General features: G+C 38.8%; 1 protein-coding gene across 4 annotated transcripts in view; it reads right to left on the bottom strand.

The window, feature by feature from the left end:
- Positions 1-11,596, bottom strand: part of JHY (junctional cadherin complex regulator) — a gene marked incomplete at both ends in the record, with an annotated part of 48,351 nt that extends 36,755 nt beyond the window's left edge. For all 4 annotated transcript variants that reach the window (XM_084248840.1, XM_084248842.1, XM_084248841.1 and 1 more), the window contains one exon: positions 11,256-11,596. In XM_084248840.1, coding sequence (XP_084104966.1) covers positions 11,256-11,596 — 341 coding nt within the window. The remainder of the gene's footprint in view (positions 1-11,255) is intronic.
- Between the last annotated feature and the right edge of the window lie 1,035 nt (positions 11,597-12,631).

Here is a 12,631-nt window from a genome sequence, read left to right as displayed (position 1 = left end):
CCCTCCCCACGCCAGGGCACCTGATCTGGGCTCTGATGGGGCACTTTCTCCCATGTGAACGCATGGCGCTTTCTGGCCCTGCCTTTCACTTGGCTCTTTGGGTTACTGGGTATGATCTGGCACAGGGAGTGACCCAGCTGGGTACAGTCTAGATTGGGGACTGGACAGACCTGAGCTTAGGTTCTGGGCTTGTCACTACCTGTATGTGCATCAGCTGGTAAATCGTGTCATCTCTGAGTCAGTTTCACTCATGCATGAGTAGGGATAAATCTTATTGTTTATTTCTTGGGATTGCATAAAAATCAAAATGAGACTATGTTTCTTAAAGCTCTTACTTGCACCTATTTCACTTTGGTAATCTTGCTTCTCCACCTAGTTAAGGCCAGGGCAGCTGGGAAAGGGGTTTACTCTTCTATCCCTAACCTCTGTCTTTACTCTTAATTGGCCGGTGGGCAGTGGAGTCAATGAATGTTTCTTAAGTAACTTAGCCTCTCAAAGTATTGCAGTCAGTGCAAATCTAGCATTAGATTTATATATTTTAAAAACAATGTCAGTTGGTGGTGGGAATTTTAAAGGGACTACACCTGGGAGGAGAAAGCGCATACATTGTACAAAAATGAGCAATGATGTAAAATATAAAAAAAAAAGTGTCAATAAATTAGAATCTAAACATGGAAAAGAGCTTCTTGCATTGAGCCAAATTGGTAAATGATTTTAGGGCTTATTTTGTACTGAGTCAAACATAAATTTCAACTGTAGTTGCTTAGGTGGGAAGAAAACAATTAGAAGTATCTCAATTACATCTTCAAATAAAAATAAAAATTTTTAATGAAGATTTTTTAAATAGGAAAATATAGGTATTTTCCTGTATCTATAATATGCTGAAAAAAAAAGTGCATTTAACTTTGCTCTTTCATTTGCTTACTCACTGATTTTTTTTCAGATGTTTATTGAGCACTTACTAAGTCAGGGACATACAGTGGGGGACTTGCAGCCTAAAGGGGCATACAGGCAAGGAAATAAGCCATTTAATGCTGGGATGCTGAGTATCCAGATGGGAATATGGGGCCAGCCAACCTTGGGAGGGCAGGGAAAGCTTTCTGAAGAGGTGGCTTAGCTGACACCTAAGGACAGAAAGGGCATGCTAGCCTGGGGAACAGCATGTAAAAGAATAGAAGGGAGGAGAATGTGGGGCTTCTAAGAACAAATCCTGTATGGATAAAATGGAGGGTGAGAGGAGGGAAAGTTGAACAGAGGTGAGATCTTGAAGGGTTCGGTTAACTCTGGGGGAGTTTGGCTTGAGAGTTTGGATTTAATTTGAAAGTGAGACTTCTAGTAAGACATATGTACTTCTGAATAGCCAGGGTGATAGTTTTAGTAAGGGATTATCTACAGAGGTGATAGGGTCTCTGAGGGCAAAGTTTTAGAACAGGTAGTCTTCTGCACTAAAGCAGAGGTTGGCGATCTTAAAAGTGACACATTGTCCCATTAAGGATCCCACCCCTTTGTCATGGGTGGGATGTGAAGAGCTGACTTTGGGACAACACCACAGTAGGACTGCATGCTAGCCTATGGAAGCGTATGGTGAATCTCCAGTGAACCCTATGAGGGAGGTGCAATTGTTATACCCATTTAATAGATGAAGAAACTGAGATTACAAGAGCAGATATCATTTTCCCAAGGTGGCAGAACTAACAGGTGGCCATCTGGAGGTCTGCTCTGGACCTGGCCCTGGCCCATGAAGTGGCCCTTGTTTGTGCAGCTCTTCCTCTTCCTTGTTTGTGCAAGCGCTGGCGAGGGCCTGCCTCGTGTGAGTTAATAAATCTGTCCATCAGTCAGTTGGCCAGCCAGCGAATAGCACTGGGTAGCTCCCCAGGGACTGAGAGCTGAAGATAGAGTGGTGAATAAAATGGAAGCAGGCTGATAGAGCTTGCCTGCTAGTGAGGAAGACGGGCTTTATGCACCAACTTTAATGACCATGTTATGAATCTGATGCATAAAGAAATGCAGGATGTAATGGGTATTTAAAATAGGAAGACTATTACCACTGAAAATGTTAATCTTCTATTTCCAGATTCAGTTGCTAGATGATTATCTCAAACTCTGTTGTTCCAAGATCCAGCAATGAACTCACAAAGGAAACAATAAGGAATAGCCACTATTCTAAAAACGTAGTTAGTCTTCAGTGATTGAAGGAAGTGGCTTCCTTCCTTTCAGTGCCTTCCCTGACTTCCATTGGTCATACTGGCTGATCATATTTAACCAGCATCCACTGATAATGGCATAATGCCCATTGTCATGGTCAGAGACCCTCCTTGGGGTCTCTGTGGTGCTCCATCTTTATGAATAACATGGAGTATTTTGTGTCAGGGAAATGGCACAGCAGAGTGTCTCAGGGGTAGGGTTGTAGATTCAGACTGTGTTATACTCAATTCTTGGTGTCCCAAGTCACAGCAGGAGTGTGGGCAAGTGACTTCACTTCTCTGTGGCTCAGCATCCTCATCCATAAAATGGGTATAATAATGTTGGAGAGGATAAAGCAAACGAATATATATAAATGCTTAGAACCATGCCTTGACACAGAATGAGGGCCCAAAACAGACTCCGTCACTGGTCTTTGTGCGCTAAGTGTTATGATCGGTTGGGTGTTGTGATTGTGTATTGTGCTTCCTGCTGACGATCTCAAGGGATTCTTTCCTCCCTGGAGCTTAACTTATTTCCACGGCACAACATTGCTTTGTGATGCACTACATTAAGTGGCACCTTGGTGACCTGAAGGAATTAACATTTATCTTAAAAACTCCAATACTGTGTCATGACTTAAGCAGTGTGGAGAATCTGTTTGAACTATAATTTAGGAAATAGGATTAAGAGAGGCAGTGTTTCTGCATGATGAGATATCTTTTAAGGACTGCTGAAAGATGATGAACATGATAAACCTAGGAGAGTGAAAATTAGTTTAGACTTTTGGAAAGGGCTGTGATTTCTAACCTCCACAGATTCCCATTCTTAAATGTCCACAGGTATAATAGCACGTGCTACTGGAAACACTGGTGTTTTAAGGGGAACATAGAAAATAGAGGATTTTGAAATACATCAGATAAAATGAATTGCTCTGGCTGGGAAAAATGTTTTTGAACCACTTGTTGAAGAAAAAGTCTAAGAATATATATACAAGGTTACAATCTGGAAATGCAGCTCTTCTAAAAGAGCTTTAAATACGCTGCACTACTTACACCTGCAATGACTTTAAATTTCCCCTTTCTAGATGGAAACCTGATGTTGAAACAAATGGGAGGTTATGTTTTGCAAAATCATGAGCATTGATGAGCTGTAATACTTCACAGGAACAAATGTAATGGTTGAAATAGGACATGATACTAAAGGACCCCCTTGTACTGAGCTTGCATGCTAAGAAGCTCAATTGTCGTGTATGGGCCAGGTCAGCACACTGGGACCAAATGAGTATGAAGGGCTCCTTCACCAGTAATCATCTGCACACCAAATATGCACCTCTTTTCCTCCCCATCTGATAGAAAGGTTACGCAGACAATGAGCACACAGTTCTTTTGTTACTGTTCAGACAACAGATGCCAGGTCTCCTCTTGAGATACCTGGGTTAGAAATGGATGCAGAGAGGAAGAGGAGGGAGAGAATGGTTTCATGTGCATGTGCCATGATATTTGTTGGCTTTAATGGACCCCATTTGAGTGCTTACTGTGACAACTTCAAACAAAATAAAATCAAATCTCCATTTAATGAAGAACCCATATTCAGTATACTATTCAATCAAAAAATTACTAAAATTAGAGCATGTTTCTAGTACAATTAACATCCTTTGCACTCATAATAAAATATTCAATAACTGGCCATTTTGCCTGTTGAGGAGGTGAATAAAAGCATTGCTATTAATCATTTAGCTGTTATTTATTTGCCACTTTATTTTAAGTAGGCCGTTAAATTGAAACTGCACATGTTATTATTGATTTAGGTTTGAATTAATCCTTTTAAACAGAACAATTATTCCCAATTTATATGCCATTAAATCTTTTATGCTTATGAACAGCAAATTCAATTTCTGTTTAAGTGTAAAGTTTTTAATGCTTCTTTAAGAAACTATAAAACTGACAATTGTTTCCAAGGATTTCTGAATTCTCTGCTCATCTTTATCCTTTTATCAAAGGCTTTTAAGTAAATAAATGAAATAAATCCAAAGGATTAAAAAATCACTTTTGCAAGTATGACATAAAATGGTTCCACAAATATATTGAAGTACTTTGGAGAGGTTATATAGAACCCAGAAAATTTCTTTTAATGCAGGTATTCTGCTAATTTTTATATGAACATTTATATAAAAAGAGTATTTACAAGGGAAAAAAAAGGCTGTTTAATGAACCAAAGGCCAAAGGCTGTCTACAGTGAAGGGGCTGAGTTGTTACCTAGTGAATTTTATTTACAGCAATTACATAATTTGGATAATTCCAATCAAACTTTCTTTTAATTTTTTTTATTTTAACATTTATCATTTTTTACATTTATTTTGATAATATTTGCTTCCCCCACCCCCTCAGTTTGAGTCCCCATAGAATTTCCTTCTCCAAAGCACCCATGCACCATCACCACAGTTCTTTGATAACAAATTTATGTTTACAAAGTAACAGATATTTGCCCCAATTTCTTATTAGTACTGGTTTTGATTCATGGGCAATCTATGAGTTAAATAATTTTTCTAAAGAGAGCATGCTAGTAATTGCAATGTAAACTTCTATTGCCTTACTTTTATTAAGGTTATTTTAAGTGAAATTATTTTAAGGAGAATGCTGTTTGACAGAGTACTTTGATACATACTTCCTCTCACTCGGTGAAGGTTTGCAGTGTTCATGCTTACAATTTTCATGGAAGGTTTGGGTGTCCTTTTCTTTTTCCAGGAACAATGGCTAAGAGACAGAGATCCAGATTCATAAAATTTCTAGGTGACTTCTCTTTAGATAGTTTCTTGTATTTTAAATGCCAGATGTTAACAGCCCTGGACTTGCTAGGCAGCTTTATGTCATGGGGAAAGCAATGGTCACACCTTGATACCTAGTCAAGATTTTGCCACTGAGCAGCTGTGTGAACTTGGGGGCTGCGCTTCACTCTGGACCTGGGGTTCCGATTGAACTTTAGGAGCTCTAAGAGTAAGTTATTCTATTAGTTGGGCTGGATCTAGTATATGAAACTAAGCATTTAAATTCAATGCATTCAAAAATTACAGGCATCAAATCTTCCTGTTTTCAGACTTATCGGGAAATGGAAATAAATGAATACAGTAAAGGTCATGCATTAAAAAATCCTTTTAGTAACTTGGTTACAATCTTCTTAGTCCTCTTGATAAACTCACAGGATTATGGGTGATATAAATTTAAATTACACCTGGTGTGGTTTTGAATTCATTATTTATTTACTTATTTTAATGCTGTAATGCATCCCAGCTTTGAAATAAGCCAGAAAGGAACGTGGTTGTCTCTGAGGGCAGCAAGTCCCTGGAGTCAGGTGGCTTTAGCATTTCTGGCGGGGATTCTGCCTTTAATAGACACAATTCATGCCCACACACATGCTTTACTTTTCCTCTGGCTGCTCATCTGTTACGATGGCATCATGCCTGTTCTGAGGAATACTCTAGGGCTTAACTACAGCATAGTTTGTGAGCAAGTGAATCAACATAAAGCAGAAATGACTAATATGACAAAAGTCTTCTTCTCAGATCTAGCTATTCCTATATGATCAGAAATAAGTAACTAAAACACTAGTAGCTGTTCCCCAAATAGTTTGTGAACCCCCTAGAATAGCTATGTAGTGCAAAGTATTTGTAGAGGTTGGCCAACCAATAGCTTTCAACTGAAAATCTAATGAAGTCAATAGAAATCAACATGGATTAATAGAAACAAACTGATAGGAATGAAAATTGACCTCTGAAAGCTCTCAGAATGTTTTCCACAATACTAGAAGATTGGACCTCTTTACTCTCCCAAATAGTGCAAAGAAAAAAAAAAAGATAGTACAACACCTATGAGAGAAAGCAGTGCACCCTCAGCTTAAATATTTCCAATGTGTTCTAGAAAATAATCTGGGAAATTTGAAATGCTGAAAATGCTGAGTTTTGGTCTTTACTAAGGCTCTCTTTACCCACTATCTGTTCTGGTTATCCAGGACTGCTCTCTTAAAGTCCTAGAAACCATCACTTACTATATCTGATTCTTGTATTATTAAGAGAAATCTTATCTATGGAAGGATTTGAGATGGAAAAAAGCATACCATGACACAAAAATTGAGATTATTACTGAATCCCTTTCTTCCTTTCAAATAATTAGGGATACTGAAGTTAACTTTTAACACCTCACTGTGTCTACTCCTACCCAGTAATTTTGGACAAAAGGTCGTTTATCAGAGAGAATATGGGTTCTTTGTAAAGGTGACAGTTCCCAAGTGATAAGAAATGAAGACACCTACAGGCCTCAATGAAGAAAATCATTTCTGTTTCCCAGGTGAGGTGCTAAGGAATACAGGCACCTATGACCTACTACCCAAAGGAAGATGAAATCATTATTGGTTTATTACAAGGACACAAGACACACTATCCTTTAAAATTTTCTATTACTTTACTAAAATTTATAATTTTGCATGCATATTTACTGAGACCTCAGTTCAGTCCATATTGAAGCTGTTGTAGCTTTAATTTTTGCTAATTAGTGAAACTGAATCCTTGATCAGATCAACTCTTGATCACCTGGCTAGATACTTATAAGTAGAGTCTTAGGCTTTGGAGTTAGGAGAGAGTTCATTCAGTCTAATTTCTGGCTCTGCCACAGAGTAGCTACATAACACCTACACAGCTTCCAGAGCCTTGGTTCCTTATCCGCACAATGGGGATAATAATGCTGACCTAAGAGGCTCTTGTAAGGATACATGTGGTAGTAGATATAAAGCAAATGGTTCTACAAATGGTAGCTAATTATATGTAAGTATTCTTGTAAACAAGACCTTATTAAATACATATACTAAGTACTATACCGCTGTCTTTGCTTTCTTTTTCTTTCTTTTTTTTAATGTATAAGGTTTCAGAAAGCCCCAAGACTGAAGAGGTTATTTCTGATGCTCTAGGAATTACATTGATCTCTTTCTTCTTGAGCGCTGAGTGTCAGAAGGTTTGTTCTGGAGTGGGGTTTAAGGATTATCACATGAAGATCCACTCTCCACTCTTGACTCATTCACTGCAGTCAATGCTGCTCCAATTTCCATTAAGTAAAAGGTTTTCTCTAATCTATATACATTGAACTATGGCTTGACTTTGGTGAGCTACAAGGGAGTAATTGCTTTGTGGAGGTTCTGGGAACATCAAAACATAAGAGCTGGACTCAAGTGATTTGTCAGGCAGCTTTTAAAATAGTTGCTTGTAAAAGCAAGAAGAAAGAGATTTTCCTTGGTTTTAAAATGAGGCTTTGACTAATTTTTTTGAACTACAATTCCCAGAATGCCATCTACCTTCCGAAATGAAAGCTACTTGAATTTCATATTGAGAGCCTGAGATCAATTTGTCTTTCAAGGTTCATAAATGACTCAGCTCCAAACAACCAGACACCCAGAAAAGGTTTCTAAGACTAAAGTGAGACGAAAAGGCCCAATAGCCAACCTTACCAGAATATTTTAGAGGCGTTATTTGGCTTAAATGTTTCAGCTCTATTTGCCTTTGTAGTAAGAACTGTTCCTCTTGATCTTCAATGTATGAGCCACTACACAAGTACACAATTGCTAGGGCTTTCCCCTAATCTGACCTTGGGGATCATAGTCTATCATTAAAAATTTCCAAGGCAATTCAGTCTTTGGAATATAGCATTATTTAAGGATCTCTGAATCAGAAGATTAAGATCTAACCATCATTTTGGGTTTTATAAGTATTACTCTTTATTTTGACATAGTTGAGTGGCATTACATTGTCCTTGGGTAAAGAACAGGGTAAACATCAGGTCCCTGAGCACTGGTTTGAAAGGAAAAACTTGACATTGGGGAAATGAGGTCACTTAATGGATTCTGGCTTTGGTTTTTTTCATCTTAAAAGTACATACAAAAATCTTTCCTTCCTGATGCCCCTTTTCTGTAAATAAAACTACAACCACTTATTACTTAGGAGACTATGACTCGCTTAGATTAGAGCTATGATAAAAACGTGGCTCGGCACAGAGCCTGAGTTTTCTGTTCCACCACCCACTAGATGTAATAAATGGTATAATATAAACTCTTCAAGTCTCATTTGCCACTTTTAAATTTGGATTATCGTAGTGTCTGCCTACCAGACTGCCATAAGGTGGAATGAGATAATGCATGGAGTGTTTAGCCAGCAGTGGGCTGATAGTAAGCAGTCTATAAGTGCTAGCTGCTGTTAGTAGAATCTTAAAACAATCTTTGGCATTTCCTGTTCCTTCATATCCAGTATGTCAACAAGTTCTGACAAATTTTCTATCTTTTTTTTTTTTAAGATTTATTTATTTATTTATACAAGCACTGGGTACAGTCAGAAGCGCGGGAGGGTGAGAGAATTCACCAGAGTCAGAGTGGAGAGCAGAGCAGGCAGACTGACGAAGTACACTTCTGAGGGGAGCAGCGGGCAGCAGGAGAGGTCTGCGCACCATGTGGGATCCTCACCCAATGGCCAGGGGTTGAACCAGCGCTACAGAGGCTGCGGGCAGCTTCGCAACCCAGTGCTCAACTGCTGCGCCACCGGGGAGACCCACAATTTTTCTATCTAGCCCTCTCTCTCTCATCTGTCTGTCTACCTACCTACCAATCTGTATCCATTAATTAAAAATTACCCTTGAAGAAAATGCATAAACATTTGCTAAGTAGGATACACACTCACCTGAGAGTACTGATTATTTCTGAGGAGGAAGACGGGGGAATAGGTTTGAGAAGGGATGTATTTTGCTTTTAAAAAAACATATCAGAAACAAACATGGCAGCAAAGGTTATATCATATTTTCTTCTGTGCCTTTTGGTAGCTTAGAATTTTAAAACTTTAGCTTAGAATTAAAAAGACCAACACAAAGCAACAGACATCCCCTCATAGCACTATGGTGTTAGGCAAGTTACTTGTCATCTTCCTTGTCTGTAAAATGGGAATATCAGCACTTGCTGCAGGATTACAATGAAGAATTAAGTGAATTTCAGAGATATTTTTCTTCTTGTTGTAATCATTAGCATCTGGTAGGTAGCTTCTTTGTCCACTGTGTTGCCTGCTAACTCAAAGTGCATCAGAGTGCAGAGTAATCTTCTTGCATGCTGCTTCCTCTCATGGCTCCTCCAGGAACCTGCATTCTTTCTTCCTGGCATATCCAACCCAGGTCAGGCAGGCCTGCTGGAGGCTGAAGCTCTTCTTCTGCCCTCAGCACTATGGCTGGTGACAGCCGCAGACACTTTTGTGTGTACACTGAGAGCCTCTAAAAAGCCTATGTGGTCAATTCAATTTGATATTCCCAGTGAAGGAAAGGAGAGAAAGAAGAAAGAAAAAGACTGGAGACTAGACTCAACTCCTGGTTCCCACATGAGCTCAGAAGTGACTATATTCCTAGGGAAAGTCATTTGAGTTCCGGATCTCATGTCCTTTTTGTGCTCTACAGTGGCCCCTACAATCCAGTTCTTACTCAGAACAATTCCTGTCCACCACACAGGGCTCCTCAGTGGGCCACACATGGCACTTGAATTTTGTTCCTTTTTTCCCAATTCATACCCAGTCTCTAAAACTCTGCCTGCCTAAGTTCTAGGCCTTTCCATAAACTTTCCTCAATATATTTACCTCTGATTAAAAAAAGAAAAAAGAAAAAAGAAATCTAACATATTACTTATAAAGTTAGTCACTGTTCAAAGTAATTTATGCATGTTAATTTATTTTAGCCTCACAATATCTCTAAGGTAACTATTACTATTACCCCATTTTTATTGACGTGGAAACACACATAGAGTGATCAAATGACCTTGGCCAAGGTCACCCAACTAGTTAGTGGCAATATTGGCACTCAGCTGATCTGCTTCAGACCAATGTAATTTCCTTTATAGTATGCCCCCCTTTCTTAAAGTTTTATTTTAAAGTATGAATATCATAAAACTTACCCTTTTAAAGTATATGATTTGGTGGGGTTTAGTATATTCATAGCATTTTATAATTATCACCTTCTGATAAATTTAAAATTTTTTCATCATCCCCAAAGGAAAACCATTAGTAGTCATAGTCCTCTTCACTTCCAGCGGCTGGCAACCAATAATCTATATTCTATCTCTGTGGAGCTGCTCAGTTCTGGACTTTTCATAGAAATGGCATTGTAGGACATGTGGTCTTTTGTGACTGGTTTCTTTTAGTTAGCGTAATGTTTTCAAGCTTCATCCATGTGGTAGCATCCAATGGTTCTTCATTCCCTTTTTGACAAACATTATTCCATTGTATGGCAATATCTCACTTTGTTATCAATTCATCTTTTGATGGACTTCTTTTTTTTGCTTTTATGAATAATGCTATGAACATTTGATTTCAAGTTTTTGTGTATATGTACTCAATTCTTTCAGATCTAAAATCCTTTCCTAATCAATAGCTTTTCACTTCTTCCATCATAATTATATTTTCATTAAAACTGAATAATATTGCCCTAATTTATATTTTCTTATTTTTTTTTGTAGTCAGAGCATAATGTTAACACCCCATAAATACTGATGAATAGAAATTAAATCTCCATGTAATTACAGAAGCTGGGGGAGGTAGCTTTGGAAGGATGCTGTTCTCAGAATATACTTTCCAGACACTCCTAGGAATCTTGTGAGATACTAAAGTTGGATCATTTGACAGGTGAGAAAAAGAGAGCTGCTAAAGAGTTTTCTGACTTACTCTAAATTGTATGCTAAACAGCAGTGCCTGGACCAAATCAAGACCACCTACTCCAAGGAATGGGCTCGGATTTCTCCAAGGTCAGGTCAGAACAGTAATGATCTTGGGATATGGAAAGAAAATATGGGTAAAGATACAAACATTCTTATTAATATTCTTGTCTTTTGCATTTTTTAAAATAAAATGAATGAGACAAAAAGCCTGGCTCCAAGATGTCCTTAGCTGTCAGGAGGGATACCCACCTCTCACAAGGTGCTCATTATGAGAATCACTTGAGACCATACTAGTCATTATTCAACACGACATTCTAGAACCCACTACTACTATCTTACAGAAACCAAGTCCTCACCTGCTATTTGCGCCCTTGTCCTGGATGTGCAGGTTGTCCTTGCTGGCCCTCTGTGCAGCTTTTCTGCTTGCCTCCTCTTCTGTCTCACTCAGACTTTCCTGGACAAGGCTTTCTTCCTCTAAGCTGTCAGCCTCCATGTCCTTGTTTTGAATTCGACCTTCCAGTCTGGACTGGGATTTAATCCCTTGAGTGACACTTTCTGAATCAGATTCCAAGGAGTCTTTTGAAATCACTTGCAAGTCTTCTTTATTAAAAGGTGGTTCTGTGGACTTGACCTTTAAGTTGCTATGATGGACAGGAGACTGACAAGAGAACTTGGGGACTAATTTACTATGACTCATCTTGGAAAAACACAAAAATTAGCAGGCATCTTCATGTTGATAGGAGCGGTTGGCTGAATATTTACAGTTGTGGGTCACCAAAGCATTACCTAAGGAAATTACATTTTTGTTATATTGTGACTACTGAAATAGTTTTGACATCAATGCTAATCAAAAGTTTAAATGAGTAAGAAAACCTTGTTATATTATCTGAAGGCTTTTGTGTGTACCCTTTTGTGTGTGAGAGAGATGCAGGTCTATCGGAAAAACGATTGTGTTTTTCTCTCTTCAGAAACACAGTTGATGAAGAGCTTATAACCTGCCTGAGAAATCGAATGCAGCTTTATCGAGGCAATCAAATGGCTGCTTGGAAACACATTCCTTTTTCTAGCTTCCAAAGGCCTGTGACAGACAAGCCTGGACAAAGCCAAATGGTTAATTATGGACAGTAATGATTTCAGTGGCCTTATTTCAGACACCCAGGGCACCGAAACAGATATGCCATAATCAGCAGTACTCATGAATAGAGCGACTGGGTCAGGGTCTACCTCTTGGAAAGGAAAGGATGTGGAGGGGGGAGACTGTAAACTCCATAGTTGAAACTATAGAGAGGGAAGCTGTTTTATTCCTAGATCTGGTTTCATCATTTGGAAGACTTCTCGATACTTGAGTTGCTGCTAGAGAGAAATATACAGCTTAGGTGGACATTACATGGAAATCAAGCTCTGCTCAATATTGACAAAATAACAAACCATAATGGTTAAGACTGTTCAACAAAAGCTTTGGTGGCTTTGTGAATCCTGTCACTGAGTGCTCATAGCAGAAGCTAGGCGTCCATCTGCCTGAAAGGGATGCTGTCCTGGGAAATGTTGGGGGTTGGTGAGGGACATGTCAGAATAATAGCTAGGGTTCCTTCTAACTCACTGCAGAGTGTGATTCCAAGTGAGCTCTCTCTGTCTCAAAGAGCTCTGATAAAGACCTACGAGGTGGTTTATGGAAAGGGGGCTTTGAGTTCATGTAGGATTGAAAGGAGATGATGTTATTGGATTGTGTTTC

This window comes from Talpa europaea (assembly GCF_964194135.1).
Source record: "Talpa europaea genome assembly, chromosome: 12".
NCBI lineage: Eukaryota > Metazoa > Chordata > Mammalia > Eulipotyphla > Talpidae > Talpa > Talpa europaea.
This window is presented reverse-complemented; position numbering and strand designations above follow the sequence as displayed.